Raw genomic sequence first — 16,373 nt, 5'->3', positions numbered from 1 at the left:
AGTCTTGGTTTCTGGGTTCTGCTGGAAAATGGAAGTCCCTGACAAAATGAGACTTACATCCAATCCACTGGCGAAGCTGACATCAGTGGATGTGGCATATGTTCTCTAGTTCACCGTGGCCCTTACGTCTCCTCCCAAGTATCCAGCCTCTACCCTGTTTTTCTTCTGTGGGTTTCCTGCCTGGTCCCAGAAAACAACTGACTGTGTGATCCCTGGAAATCAGACACTGTAACGTTCACATCCCTTTCTGATGTCATTTCAGAAAAATTTCATCTGAAATTAGGCTTCCTTGTCATTGACATGATTCTAACTCTGTATTTATTACAACTGAAAGTATGTATTTTTAAAAGCCAAGCCTGCCTCGAGTTTCTTAGCTCAATAAAAGTTGATTCACAGATTTAGTAACGTGACTTTACAATTTTCTTATTAAGTCACAGATTTATTGGGAACATTAACCTCTCACAGTTGTCATTCCTGAAGACGCAAAGCCACAAACGACTCTTGTAAACTCTGAGAAGGTTATTAATGGGTACACTCTTTCTAAAGGACCATTTGGCCATAAATGAGAAAAAGCCTTATAAGCATGCACTAATTCTACTTCTAGGTACATTTCTTAAGGGAACAAATATGAATGCTTTACAAAATTTCATTTCAAAAGGAGTTACTAAGGCTGTTTTTATGAGAGCAAAAAAAAAAAAAAAAAAAAAAAACAGAAATAATCTAACTCAACCAAAGTGGGTTGTTTAATTCAATTATGGTATATCTTTATGCTGGAGTGTTACCAGCCATTTCAAATGCTATAAAAAATGGTTCTGGCAGGGAAAGACATCTATGTCTTAAGTCAACTTTCAAGAGGAAAAGAGGAGACTACAAAATAAATAAAATGTAGTTGTCCTTAAAAGTCATATGAAAGTACATGTGTGCATGCAGAAAAGCCTAGAAGACTCTGTAACAAGATGTTAACAATGTTGATCTGTGGGTGGTCGGATTATACGTGTGTTCATTTTTCTTTTTGATCAAATGCATATTCTCTTTTTCTATAGTGAATATGCTTTGCTTTAATGGCTATAAATGTCTTTTAAATGACTGTTTTATGTAATGAAGTCCATTCCATTTCTGAAGTCAGTGCAAACGATTCACGACCTGGCATATGTAACCTGAATAGCCAACCAAGCACCTGCAAGAGCTCCAGGGAAATGTCACACCGACCACTACGAACAACCACAAAGGTACAGAAGGAACTTCCAACTTTAGAGTTCCGAACTGCACACCAGCCTGAACCTGGGGATGTTTCTTTAGTTTTTAGTAGAAGCAACAAAACTGTTTCCTCTCAAAATGCCCCCATCCTCTTAGCCAAGTGAATGTTCACAGCAGCACTATTCACAATCTCCACAAGGTGCAAACAACTCAAATGTCCCCGGATGGATGGATAAATGAAACAGGGATAGGTGTGCAATGGAATATTATTCAGCCACAAAAAGGAAAGAAGTCCTGACACCTGCCACAATGTGGATGGACCTTGAAGACATTATGTTAAGTGAAAAAAGCCACACATAAAAGGCCACATACTGTATGATTTCATCTACATGAAATATCCAGAGTAAGAAAATCCACAGCAACAAAAAATAGATTAATGGTTGCCCAGGGATGGAGGACAAGGAAATTGAGATTGACTGCTAACAGGTACAAGGTTTAGGTTTCCTGGTTTTGTTTTGGTGGGTTTTTTTTTTTTTTTTGCATGTGTGGTGATGAAAGTGTTCTAAAATTAGACAAAGAACATGGTCGCACAACATTGAGTATATATTAAAAACCATTCAATGTATATAAAAGAGTTTAAGCAGTGAATTTAATGTTATATGACTTTTACCTCAATTTTTAAAAACCTAAAAAAAGAAAAGCTGGGGTGGCTATATTAATATCAGAGAAAATAGTTTTTGGAGTAAGAAAAATTACCAGGGATAAATAGTAACTTTACACAATGATAAAGGGTGAAGTCACCAAGAAAACAACCATCCCAAATGCATATACACTCCACAAAACAGCTCAAAATACACGAAAGAAAAAACTGACAGAACTACAAGGAGAAATGGACAAATCCACAATTATAATAGGAGATATCAACACTCCTCTCTGTGTAATCAATGAAACTTGAGAGAAAATCAGCAAGGATACAGAAGACTTAATACCATCAACCAACTGGATCTAACTGGCATTTATACAACACTGCACTCATCACCAGCAGGATTCACATTCTTTTCAAGTGCACCTGTTACATTCACCAAGAGAGAATATAGTCTAAGTCATAAAATAAACCTTAAACATTTTTAAAGAATTAAAATCACGTAAAATGTGTTCACTGACCATAACTGAATTAAACTAGAAGTCAATAACAGAAAGATAACAAGAAAATATCCACAATACTTACAGATTAAACAGTACACTTTTAAAGAATATATGCATCAAAAAGGAATCCTGAAAAGAAAATTTTAAGTACTGCAAACTAAAGGGAAGTGAAAATATAACATATCCAAATTTGTAGGATGCAATTAAAGTGGTCCTTCAAGGGAAATGTAGAGGAAAAAATACTTATATTAGAAAAGGAGAAATCTAAGCATCCATGCAAGAAAATAGAAAAAAGAGGAGCAAAATAAACCCAGAGCAAGCTGGAGAAGGGAAATAATAAGAACAACAAGGTCCTGCTGTAGAGCACAGGGAACTAAGTTCAATGCCTTGTAATAGCCTATAATGAAAAAGAATACAAAAAGGAATATATTTATGTATAACTGAATCATTATCCTGTACACCAGAAACTAATACAACACTGTAAGTCAACTATACTTCAATAAAAAAAGAACAAATATAAGTAAAATTGAAAGCAGAAAAACAATAGAGAAAATAAATGAAGCTAAAAATTGGTTCTTTGAAAATGTGACTAAAATTGATAGGGCTCTAGCCAGACTAACAAAACATAAAAGAGAAAAAGTATACATCACCAACATTAAGAATAAAAGAGAGGACATCACTACAGATCCCACAGACACTAAAAGGATAAAAAGGGAATATTATGAGCAATCCTCCACAGGTAAATTCAACAATTTCGATAAAATGTACCAATTCCTTGAAAGCCACAAGCTACCAAAAGTCACCCAAGAATAAATTAAAGAAACTTAACTTGTAGTTTAAAACCTTCCACAAGAAATAGCATAAATAAATAAAATAAACAAATTTCCGGTCCAGATAGATTCACTGGCGAATTCTAGCTGCATTTAATGCACTTAAAGATGAAATAACACCAATTCTGTACAATCTCTTTCAGAAAACAAAAGTGGAGGAAACAGTTTCCCAACTCATTTTATGGGGCTACTATTACCCTGTTACTGAAACTAAACAAAGATGGTACAAAAAAAAAAAAGAAAAGAAAAGAAAGCACAGACAATATCCCTCATGACACAGACACAAAAATCCTCGAACAAAATACTAATGAATCAAATCCAGCAACATATTAAAAGAATAGAATAGCACCATATTAAAAGAACAATATGCTTTTGGGGGTCAATCGCAAAGCACTGTTTCTCTCAGAGAAGCATAAAAATATAAAAAGTGACACCAAACCTTGCCCTGCCTCCCACCTAATAAAAACAAAGTCCCTGGATGCCCCACTTGATGGGCTGTTTTTCACGCCCGTCTACTCGCCTCACTGCCACCCAACCCTGCCCAAGCGCCATCCCAGTGCCTTTGTGGATGGGCACAAACAGACACATCCATGTCTACTGCTGGTTGGTGTGATACTCTCTCTGGGTAGGATTGGTCCACAGCCCAAGGGAAATTCATCATCACCAGCGAGCCCAGAATCCGGAATGCTGTAAAAATGGAACTCACACTGGACAAAGCAGGGAGACGGTGACTGCAAAAGTTGGGCTGGAGACTTGTCAGGAATCTGTGGACGGGACTATCTCTTGTCGCTACCTGGTAGATTCCAGATCTAGATGCAAATTCTTCTTGAGACTATTTTCCCAGTCAAAGGAATGACTGGCCTTATTCTCCTTCTCCTCCAGATAAACCAAAGGACAGAAGTCATCAAAGAACAGATCCAAGTCAACAGAAGGAGGGTAATTCTCACCTTTGTAACTCACCCAAATCAAAAGGGTGACTTGTGAAAGGACTTGAATAGACACTTCTCCAAAGAGGACATACAAATGGCCAATCAGCACGTGAAAAGATGCCTAACATCATTAGTCATTAGGGAAATGTGAATCAAAACCACAATGAGATAACATTTCATACCCACTAGGATGGCTATTTAAAAAAAAAAAAAACAGAAAATAGTAGGCATTGCCAAGGATGTAGAGAAATTGGAACCCTTGTGCATTGCTGGTGGAACTATACAATGGTGCAGCCACTGTGAAAAACAGAATAATGGTCTCTCAAAAAATTAAACGTAGAATTACTGTATGACCCAGCAATTCCACTCCTAGATTTATATCCCCAAAGAATTCAAAGCAGGGAATCAAACAGACACTTGTACAATGATGTTCATAGAAGCATTATTCACAATAGCCAAAAGATGAAAACAACTCAAGTGTCTATCCAAACATACAATGGAATATTATTCAGCCATAAAAATATCTGCTACAACATGGATGAACCTTAGAAACATGCTATGTGAAAGAAGCCAGACACAAAAGGCACAGAGTGTATGGCTTGACTTACATGAGATGCCTAAATAGTCAAATTCACAGAGACAGAAAACAGAATAGAGATTACTGTGTGGCTGGGGGCAGAGGGAGTTACTGTTTAATGGGTACAGAATTTCTATTTGAGGATGGTGCAGAAGTTCTGCAGATAAATGGTGATCATGGTTACACAACACTGTGAATGTATTTAATGCCACTGAATTGTACACTTACAAACAGTTGAAATGATCAATTTCAGGTTATATATATTTTACCACAACAAAAAGTGAATTTTTAAAAGGTTGCCTTGTGAAGTAGTGCTCGCCCCAAGTCACCAAGCCAAAGCTGAACGCTGGGCAGGAGGTGGTCCTCCACAACCTCTCAGGGGCCTCTGACCTTGGGAGAATACAATTCTCAAACACCTGGATATCACAGATTCTGACTTTTCTCTTTACCACACAAGCGTAAGACAAGTTTGGGAGTTGTAAGGCCAACCCATAACTGGCATTTTGTTATCCAACTTACAGTTATGATGAGCACACGGTTTACAAGACCAAAGCCTGCCAGGCACTGATGGGAAGTGAGTCATCTGTGAGCGAACTCAAAGATGCAGACCTGGGATCAGAATCCTGTTCACTTATGTCACCTGCAGCCCAGCAGGTGTGCCATTATCCCACAGAAGGCTTCTTGCAGGCCCATTAACACTGACTCGATAAGTGAACTGGCACCTCCCCAGAAGGCTAAAAGACCCTATCCACCACTCAGGGCTGAAACACCCTAACCTCCCCATGACATTCTGCAGAGCATACGATCGTGGAAACCACCACAGCTAATGATTATTAAGCATTCGCTACATGCTGGGCACTTTGCTCAGCTTTTTAATGCATGATTCCATTTAATCACCATAACAATCCCGGGTAAAATTGTCCCAACTTCTAAGCAAGGAAACTGAGGCTTAGAAAGGGGAGCTCATTTGCCCAAGGCTACTCAGCTAATAAATCCTGAACTCAGACTGGAATCCAAACCTGTCTTACTGCAGAGCCCAAGCCCTCCCTACTTGGCTACACTGCTCTGAGCACCCACCCATATTTGCAGGGACTCAATTATGTTGCTATTTCTGAGTTTTCATCTCACTTTTCTCTTGATCCAGGGAAATCAAAGGCATCTATCTTTGGAATGCATCCATGTTTTAATCAATGGCTGCCTAGTAACTCCAGGGGGCCCAGGCTTTCAGTCTTTATCAAGAACAAGATTTCCATTATGGCAAAACACAGAAATCTCCTCAATGCTCAAAAGCAGTGCTGACCAGTGGAAATGTACAGTGAACAGCCTGTGTCATTTAAAATGTTCTAAAAGCCTCAGGAGGAAAATAAGATACAGGTGACACTAATTTTAACATAGTTTCTTTAACCCAGTACATCTAAAACAGTATCATTTCAACATGTTGTCAATATAAAAAAAAATCAATGAGATATTTTGCGTTCTGTTCTTCACACTAAGAGTTCGGGATCTGGTGTGTATTTTACACTAATAGCACATTTCAATTAGAATTCACCACATTTCAACTGGTCAGCAGCCAATGCAGCAAGTGGCTGGCACCCTGGACCTCACAGATTTGAAATATCTCCCTCTCTTCTTCTCATCCTTCCTTGTCTCTGTGGATGCCCAATTTTGGCTCCAACAGCTCTCTATTTCTCTTAGTCACTGTCATCTGGAATGGTCACCAGTGAGAGCATCTGGGTGACAGAGTGTTCCATCATTACGGTTCTCATGAACCCTAAAGCTTCACCTCTGACCACATCGCCTTTATCAGCTCCGCTTCCTCCTTCGTCTGCACTGGCTCTCATCTTTGCTTTCTTTTCTTCCAGGCTATGCCACCTTTGGGGAATTCACGGAGGAGCTGTAAACCTCTTCCCGTATCTGTGGCTGCCTGAATTTGCCGTCTGGGTCAGATCAGTGGCTCTAAACCTCAGTCAACCGGCTTGTAAAACAGGAACAACTACAGTCACAGTCACTTCCCAGTGGAGAGACGTTCCAAGGGTCACAGAAACCCTGCCAGAGACACTCATTCTACACTCTGGCTTTTATTTCCCACTTTTGCCCCTTTTCCCTTCCCCGACTCCTCAGCTTCTCCATCCTCCCTCCCAGCTGCCATGTCCCCCTCGTCTTCCCCAGCTTCTCAACACCTTCCAATGCCCAGCTCCAGAGGAGCAAGGAGGAAGGCCAGGTCCCACCAGGTGGAGCCCGGTGGGTGGGAGCCCAGAAAACAACCCACCCTCTGGGAGAGGAGGAAGACTCCCCAGTTTTCTTCCCCTGGGAGGAAAGATAGCCAGCTCCCTAGTAGAATGCACCCCAAAAACCCAGAGAGGGGACTGAACCCTCCAGAAATAACTTTTGCCACTGACTCTGAAATTTGAGACCACACCCCACCCACGATGCTCTCTCTGTGGGAACAAGACAGAGGAGGCGACTAGGTCTTCACAGGCTGGCCTCACTGTACGGAAAACCAAGTTCCCCTCTTGTCTCTGCAGGTTCCCAGCTCCTTCCCAACTAGAAACAGGAAAGATGAGATTCTGGCCTGAGACCACTGCCTCCTTAACCCCCAGCTCTCGGTCATCAGAACACAGGCCACCGAAAACTAAAACAAAATATAAATCCAGACGGAGGCTGTGGAAAAACAGACCCTTTCCCACACTGCTGGTGAAAGCTAATTTGGCAAAATCTATCAAAAGTCCTGAAACTTTGCATATCCTTAGATCCAGCAATTCCACTTCCAGGAATTGAAAACAAGGATTATTGCGAGCCATAAGGATGTCTACTACGGTGTTATTTATAATAATGGAAAATGACAAACAGATGCATCTGACAATTAAATTAAATAAGTTAAATAAATTATGGTCTATCCACATAACACTATGCATCATTACAAATAATATTGAATAAGATGAAAAGATGTTCCTGACAGGGAGGAAGGTAATAACTCAGTGGTGGAGTGTGTGCTTAGCACACACGAGGTCCTGGGTTCAATCCCCAGAACCTCCATCAATTAAAAAAAAAAAAAAAAGATGTCCTGACATAATTAAGTGACCTTCGTATCTCCAGCCTTCCACACGTCTCCAGGCTCACATACCCAACTGTCTACTTCAAAAATGTAAACATCGAAACAGGACCTAGTTGTCAGGCCCAATCTGTCCCACCCCTGGTCTCCACACTTCAAATACAGGTACCACCATTCACTAAGTTCTTAGGCCAAACACCTAGGAGTAATCCTCAGGTCTTCATTTTCTTTCCCTCCCCACATCCGATTCATGAGCACCTCCCATGCACTTGACCTTCTGAATCCAGCCACTCACTCCACCTCTCCAACCATCACTCTAGTCAAAGGCACAGTCATTCCAGGCTTTGACTCCCACATTGACCTCCCGAACTGTCTCCCTGCTCCCATTCTTACCCACCACAGTCTACGTTCCCTGCAGCAATCACCTAAAGGATCTTTTAAATAAATCAGCCACCCACCCCGTTCACAATTAGAACAACATCCAAGTATCTTAGCCATGGCCTCTCTGACCAGGGACCCGTGTCTGTCTCCCACTCAGTCCCTCATCCCTTCCCTACCCACTCTGCTCCAGCCACAGGGTTTTCCTCACTGTTTCAGTAACAGGTGGAACAGATTCCTACCCAAGAACTTTGTGTCTGCTGTTCCCTCTGCCTGGACCATCCTCCAGATATTTCATGGCTTGCTCCCTCAGGTCAGTAAAATCTCCTCAAAGGGGCCTTGGCTGATCATCCCATGGCCCTCCCTCTCTCTCCCATGCTCTTTTGGTTTTATGGGGGGTTTATGCACAGCCGTGGTACACCGCTGCGCCAGACTGTTCAATGGCCCCCAGTGAACCACATCTGCTGGAATCCACCCTCTTGGATGCTAACTCCCACATGGACTATGGGCTCATGCACGTAATTTGCTCTGGTCAGTGGGACATTAGCAAAAGCTAAGGAAACAGAGGCTTAGGAGGGGCTATGAACTGGAGCCCACCTTCTTGGAACATTGCTGCTGCCGCCATGGGAGAAATGTGAGCTGTCCTGCTGGAGAGGCCATGCAGAAGAGCACTGAGGTGCCCCTGCCAACTGCTAGCCAATTACCAGCCATATGAGTAAGGCCATCTTGGACCATCCAGCCTCAGTAGAGTTGCCAGATGACCACAGCCACATGAGTAGCCCCGGCAAGATCAGCAGAACTGGCCAGCTGAGGCCAGCTTTAATTGCAGACTTATGAACAAATATATGATGGTTGTTTTAAGCCACTGAGTTTGGGGGCGGCTAGTTCTACAGCAAGAGATAACTGTTAACAATAGCTTATCATTAGCTGTGGCAGAGGCTTCCAGCTATTCAGCCACCTGGGCCCACTGCCCCATCTCACTGGCAGTGCTGTGACGAAATTCCAGCCGATGGAACACAGCAGATGAGGGTAACTTCGGGGAGGAGGCGTCAAAGAGGTTTGGTCTTTCTGGAAGCAAACAAGGACAATGTCGCAGAATGGAAGGGGCCTGGAGCATGAGACAAAGGCCCACCAACAAGATCATTCATCTGGGACTGTCTTGCGAGCAAGAAAAAGATTTCTACTATACGGGAGCCATCACACTTCGGGAATCTGTTTGTTATAGCCTCACCTAGTTAATACATAACCAAGATTCTTATCCACCTGTTTATCTTCTGTCTGCTCCCACCCTCGCTCTTGCCCTCTTGGAACCCTGGGGCCGTGTAAGAAGCCCAGGCTATCCCACTGGAGAGAAAGGCTCGGCTGTCTCAGCTGCCAGCCTGTCTGCCAGTCAATGCAGCCACATGGGTGAGCCCAGGCCAGATCAGCAGAAGAATAGCCCAGCCAATCCCAACCCCCAGAATCATGGCAAATAATAAGTTACCATCTCAAGTCCAAAGTTTCCCAAACATAATTAAGCCTAGGTGTGGTTTGTTACCCCATAATCAATCATTGAGATGGCACATCTAAAGAACAAATCACTGACGTGCGCAGGCCATGATGCCCTTGCTGTAGAAGGAGATTCTTTACTTATCCCCCTGCCCCAACCCCATCCCTGATACCTCCCTCCCCTTGTAATTTAACCAAAACAGAACCCAACTCTGTGCCACCTGCACTTGGCCAGTGCCCACCTTGGCTAGTGTCACTTCCTCACCTTTCAGACGGTCTCTGTGCCTCCAGGTTCTTTCCCATCCCATCCACTCTACAGACCAGCAAACTGCAGCCCACGGGCCAAATCTGACCCACCACCTGTTTTTGTAAGGCCCAAAACCTAAGAATACTTTTTACATTTTTCAATGTCAAAAAAAAATTAGAAGGAAAATAATATTTCTTGACATGTGAAAATTACATTGAATTCAAATTTCAGGGTCCATAAATGAAGTTGCATTAGAAAACGTTTATTTATGGATTGTCCGTGGCTGCTGGATGCTACAACAGCCGGGCGGAGCAGCTGTGATGGAAACCACATGGCCCATGAAGCCTAAACTATTTACTATCTGTCCCTTTACAGAAAAAGTTTGCTGGCCCCTGCTGCAGGATGCCATCAGACTAACCTTTAAACATCATTTTTTATTTTTTAAAAATTTTTTGTTGCAGTTTATTTTTTAATTAATGTTTTAATCAGTTTGGGGGCAGTAATTAGGTTTATTTATTTATTTTTAATGGAGATACTGGGGATTGAACCCAGGGCTTTGTGCTTGCTAAGCATGCCCTCTACCACTGAGCTACATACTTCTCCACTTAAACATCTTTTTTTATTGTATTCACTCCACAACCTTTGAAGATTTCTATCTCCTCCCTCAAAGGGATGCAGCTTTGTCAGTCTGACTTCCTGGTCCTTAGTTAGACCCCAGCAGTTTGTAACCTAAATTTGCATTCTATAACACGCTGTCAGGTTCTCTCCCTTCTGGGCCAATTGGTCTGTAAGCTGCCCTGAGAATCTGGTTTGTTGTTCTTGCCCAGAGCTCTGTTTACCTGCTGCAATCTCCACCCTCCCCATCCTTCACTCCCCTCAGGGCCCCCAGCTCCCCAACCAAGAATGCTTTCCTAACTGCTTTGCCATATATTTCCCTGGGTATATTCTATGGAACATCAAGCCCAAGAGATTTTTCCTCTGGAAAAAGGAAACATTGCAGATGCTACCCTCTCTTGGAGTCACAATGTACATATATGGCATATTAAAGGCTCTGAGAAGTCCTACAGTCAAGATGCCTATTTCTTTTCCTTAACTCAACCCTTCCCAAGTGGGTTAACCATGGAATTTATTCCGTCTACAGAATACTTGTTGACCATCAGCATCTAGTACAGTGCCTGGATTTCAGCACTTGTTGAAAGAATGAATACTGCTAACACCCCACAGAACTAGAGTTCCACAGAACAGACTTTAGGAAACATTGCTCAAGCTCCTCGTTCTCTGCCTCCAGTCTGAGCTGTTCCCTTCCATGGCACCCTCTCCACACCGTGTGATGCTAATCGTCCCCATCAAAGAGCTATCATTTATTCAGCACCTGCAGGCTCTGTGCTACCCACAGTGCCAGACCCTTAAAAATGTCATCTCTTTTCATCCCCACAATCCCCTCTGAGGTAGGTCACGTTCTTCTTTCATTGCCCTTCTGCCAAAAATGAAACCATGGGTCAGGTTTGAATCATGAGGCTAAGATAAAGTAGAAAAGCCAGACTGTAAAACTACATTGGTCTAACTCCACAGCTCATGACCTTTCGTCTCTGTCAAAGTACCTCCTGATAACATACTGCAGCCCACATTGCTGGCTGTCCACCCAGTATCCCTTCATGCCTTCTTCCATGCCAGCAGAACCCTGATTTTGTATGCAGGGGCAACAGGTCAAACCAGACAAAGGATCATGACCATCTAAACCAATCACAATGGTGTTCCCACACCCACCTCGCCCGGCAGCTTGGACGAGCCATCTGACCCAGTTCTGACCAAGAAAACATAATGAAACATCATCTGGAGGGTAGGGAGGAGGAAGTGTCCTGGGGAAACCAAACAATATTCACCCTTTATTCCTCCCCACTCACCTGGTCCTCCTCCTCCCTGCCTTGAACCCGGGTGGAATGGCTAGAGCTTCAGGAGCCATTTTGCAACCATTAGGAAGAGGCCATGAGAGCAGCCCTGATATTATTACCTTGCTGAGCCAACTCAAGCAGCTACATACCTCCGGACGTCTTGCTACTTGAGAAAAAGAAATTATTTGCTTAACCACAGCTGGTTGGATTTTCTATTTCATGCAGCTGAACACATTCCTAATGGGCCCACATGCCGTCTCCCATATTACTTGCTATTTGGACTTTCTCATCATTTCACGTATACTAAGCTATTAGCCTTGTCTCTCTAACCATGAAGTGCGTTTCTTGGAGGCTAGGTCCATGTCATACATTTTTGTTTCTACAGGGGTATGGGCATGTTACTAAATTCTGCTTATGATCAAGGTTTTCAGGAATGGTCTGTTCAATTGACTACTTTCCTCACTGCTTGTGAGCAGAGAGTTGTCACCATCAAATCGCTGAAATATGGCATCCATCTCCTATTAGATTAGCCCTTCTCAGAGTGTCAGTATGAAAACATGCATCAGGGACATCTGGACTGTTTACTAAACACAGATTCCTAAACCCCCTCCAATCTCACCTGAATTAGCATCTCTGGGGTTAGAGGCTGAAAATATGCATCTTTAGTAAGCTCCCCCAGGTGATTTTGATACACAAAATTTGACAAATTTCTGGGATTAAAAAAAAAAAAAACAACTGTGGCTCCAAAGCCTGCGTGAGGTTTGGCAGGACATGGTTGGACCCCAAGGGACCAGCCCCTCTTTAGTGGCCCCACCCTAGCCCTAGAGACGGGGGGAGGGGAGCCTAAGTTGGCGTAATTGCTCCAGACCCTTCCCCAGGCAATATGGATACAGTGGTCCGCAAGCCCCATCTAATAGATGCATTCCCAACAACTGTCACCTCCCACCGTACCAATGCCTCCATCCACCAGTTTCAAAAGAAAACCACTATGCAGCAAAGTAGCAATGGAACCAGTGGCCCACTGCGGCAATCACTGTGGTCCAGGGAGCTCCCAGAGGATGAAGCATGGTGGAAAGAGGAAACGAAAACTGAAGAAATTCACATAGTAATACACAAAGTAGCATTTGGGGTTCCTGACTTAGAGGAACAGAAGAGGCCTCCAGTGGCCCTTTGGGGTTATTTATTTATTTTCAGCATGCAATTCTGACCAGAATCTTCTCTGGGGCACGGCTCAGACAGAGACGGAAAGCTGGGCCAGAGCATCCCACACTTTTTCTTCCATCAGCAGAGTCCGAGCCTAGACTGCTCTCCAAAGCTCCGAGAAAGAAAAGACCTGTGCCTCCCAACAGAATTCCCACTCCTCTGCTACCCCTTGATGCTTATTTCATTTCTGAAGATCATTTTCCCAGATGACAGGGGCACACAGATGCATTCTAGGGGAGCAAATAGCATATTCAACACACTCACATTAACTCCACTTTCAAACTGATGACCTTCCTGCCTGCTGACATCCAGTCAAACTGAAAACCACGGAGAAAAAAAGGAAAACCTGAACGTGAATCAGAGAGAGGTGCTCCTTCAGACTAGAACAGGGCACAAGGGCTAAAAGATTCCGAAGGGACTGATGAGTCCAGGCCTTGGAAACACATGGGCTGGAAACTGAGTGGCCCCCCCAGCACCGCACATGCCCGCTCCAGCCCAGGGAGAATCACTTTTCTCTGCTCACAGCCCCACGGCCACCACCCTGAGTGAATGCCAGCTGATGGGAGTTCCCAAATTTAATCAAGCCATGTGTACAACCAGTTTGAGGGAGGGATGTGAGTCGAACCTTTCAGATGTTTCAAGCAACGTGGATGCCCAATGATTACGTGGATGCCAGGCATTTTCTAAGCTCCTGAAACCCTTCCTCCTTTGACCAGATGGCCTTCGGAAGAAATAATTTCTGCCATCTTCCTTCAGAGTAACTTTGCATCCATCCCACCCCCCCCCACTCAATACACACACAAAATTGCTTCAAACTCCCCCTCAAGTTCTGTTGGAGAGCATGTTACAACACGCCAAAGATAACTCCTCCTCCCGACCCCTTTTTTTCCACAGTCCCACCAAGATTCCAGAGTATTTTCCCACACCACCTGTGTGTGCTTCTCTATGCTTTTTTTTTTTCTTTTACATGTTTTAGGCCTGCAACAGCTCCCTGCATCAAATTGATTTGATTGGAAATGGGTAGCTCAATGAGGAATTTTTTTTCTATGTATCTTGCCTCCTGAAATGTGTATCACTGAAAACAAACAAACAAACAAACAAACAAACCAAATCCAAGGAGTAAAAGCGGTACTGGGAAGGAGGCCAAGAGAAGATCTTGGTCTATATTTATAGGCAGCTCCGTTCTGCCAGCAAAAACCACCTTTTGACCACCTGCAGAATGCGCAAGGTCACGTGGCTTCTCTGCAGCGCCTTAATGTCTTACCCAGCACACAAGCCCCCGTGGCATATAAACAAATCCACAAGCAGAAAAAAGAGAAAACTCACTCCTCAGAGAGGAAGCAAATGATAACAGCCGCAAGAATAATAATAATACAGAATAACAATTACTACTACTACTACACCACCCAGCCAAGCGCAGACCACGGCAGTACAGTAGAGACATCCAGTGCAGGCTGTGCAAGATAAATCACAGAAGACCACATCTTGCCCACCTGGCTACCCGCCCACTCCCCTCACCAAGCCCACCCCCAACAAACAGAATCAAGGGAAAGGGGATGGTGGGGGAGAAAGGGGAGGGAAGGAAGGATTGCTTTTTTTCCATAGGCAACACCTACCTCCAGCGTCCGGATTTCTTTTTGTGTGAGGTCGTTGGAGGTAGCACATTTGGTCCTAAGCCCTTCCAGGTTGGAGATGCTCAGGTCTATCATGTTTTGGACCAACTCGCACTGCTGTAAGGCTTTTTGCAAACTCAGAGGTTGCTGCTCCTCGCTTTTCGTCATGTTTTCCTCATCCATCGCTTGCTCTGCAAGCCCCCTTCCCCTCCTCCTCCTCCCAGAGAGAAAAAAGGGGGGTGTCGGGGGAGTGGAGGTAGTCTGCCCCCTACGCCTCTCCAACCACTGCGACTTCTCAACAATGTCTCATGAAGAAGAAACCCAACATCTCACACAGGGTTGAGGGGGTGGGGGTGGGAGGAGGGGACAAGAGCCAAAATTTATTATTTTATTTTGGGGTATCAAGCAGACTCCATTAGAACGTCTCCTCTCTCTGAGTCTCTGATCCCTGAAAAGGAGAGATGCTGTTTCTCAGAAGCAAGCCAGGTGATGTGATGCTGTCTGTACACTTAGGGAGGAGGAGGAGGAAAAAGAGGAGGAAGAGGGGGAGGGAGAGGAGGAGGAGAAGGAAAATAGCGCTCACTCTTTACACACCGGCTCCGTGAAGGACAAAATTATATATTTTTGGCTGGCTGGCTTTTATGTCAAAAAAAATCTGGTTTGCCCCCCTCCCAGTTGCAGTGACACGGCATTGTCCACCGTTTGGGGTGCTTTAGCGCGTTCTCAAGATGCTGTCTGCATTGCTCCCGCGGCTGCGGCGGCGACTGCGGCTGGCTGCTGTCTCGTCCTCGCGCTGCTGCTGCTGCTGCTGCCGCCGCCGGGCTCCGGGGGTGACGGCTGCTGCATTCGCTCCTGCCTCGCTCCACACCGACATCTTGCCTGTCAATCAAAGGGGGAGGGGGGAGCGGGGGAGCGCCGGCGAGGGATGGAGAGCGAGCGAGGGACCTGCCGGGGAGCGGGTTGGTGGAGAGGCGCCGTGCGCGCATCCGCCCCCGCCGGGCCCCGGCCCCGGCGCGCCAGGGACCCGCCGGAGGAGGCGGAGGAGGAGCGCGCAGGCTCGCGCACCTGGCCGGGGAAAGGGACGGCTCCGGGCGGGGGCAGGGGGTGCGGGGGGCGGGATTTCTAGGGGATGCGGAGCTCGCGTGGCAAAGTGAAATTACTACCGGGCGTGCGTGCGAGCGAGCGATCGGCGGGCGGGGCGCGGGGGAAGCGCGCGCGGCGGGCCGAGGCTGCTCCGGGGGACGGTGGAGACGGCAGGGAGGGTGCTAGGGCGCGGAGGCTGGGCGACGGGGCGGGGAGAGGGATTTGGTGGCAGGGTGGGGGTGGGAGCCACTACTACCGCACCGCTCTCGCGAGACGAGGCCGGAGCGCAGCTCAGCAGGTGCGCTCGAGCTGGGAGCAGGTGTGCGCCCAACTTTAAACCCCGTGGTGCGTGCTAGAGAAACGTCACCGTGAACTCGGGCACGTCCTCTCTCTGGCTTTCTGGCTGGATTTGTGTGTGTGTGTTTGTGTGTGTGCTCGCGCGCGCCTCTCTTTTTGTTTGTCCTCTCGATACGGGGTGGGGGGGAGCAGGGGGATAAAACAAACCCAAGGATCTCCCGTGAGCTGTACGAAGCTGCCTCCCAGAACTGATCCCTGGCCTGCAATTACCCTAACGGGTGGCTTCCCATTTGGAGAATGAAAGGGGCTTTGCCTTAATCTGATTGTTACCGTGTCCTGTATGTCCTGCATGATCTGATCCCAGGCTGCCTAACTTATCTTGTATCAGCAAACTGTGGTCCCAGAGTTAAGATTGGATTTTGCGTTTTTAAATGGTTGGGT

The 16,373-nt window shown here is 45.3% G+C and overlaps 1 protein-coding gene across 1 annotated transcript in view; it reads right to left on the bottom strand.

Annotated features, from left to right (window-relative positions):
• The window catches only part of KSR2 (kinase suppressor of ras 2), a 376,779-nt gene extending 360,936 nt beyond the window's left edge, over positions 1 to 15,843 (bottom strand). Inside the window, exon 1 of the mRNA XM_032471653.1 lies at positions 14,556 to 15,843. Within this exon, the coding sequence (XP_032327544.1) occupies positions 14,556 to 14,735 (180 nt within the window). The 5' untranslated portion in view covers positions 14,736 to 15,843. The remainder of the gene's footprint in view (positions 1 to 14,555) is intronic.
• Between the last annotated feature and the right edge of the window lie 530 nt (positions 15,844 to 16,373).

The sequence above is a fragment of the Camelus ferus genome, chromosome 32, assembly GCF_009834535.1.
Source record: "Camelus ferus isolate YT-003-E chromosome 32, BCGSAC_Cfer_1.0, whole genome shotgun sequence".
Classification (NCBI taxonomy): Eukaryota; Metazoa; Chordata; class Mammalia; order Artiodactyla; family Camelidae; genus Camelus; species Camelus ferus.
Note: the sequence above shows the minus strand (reverse complement) of the source record. Positions and strands in the feature narration are given on the sequence as shown.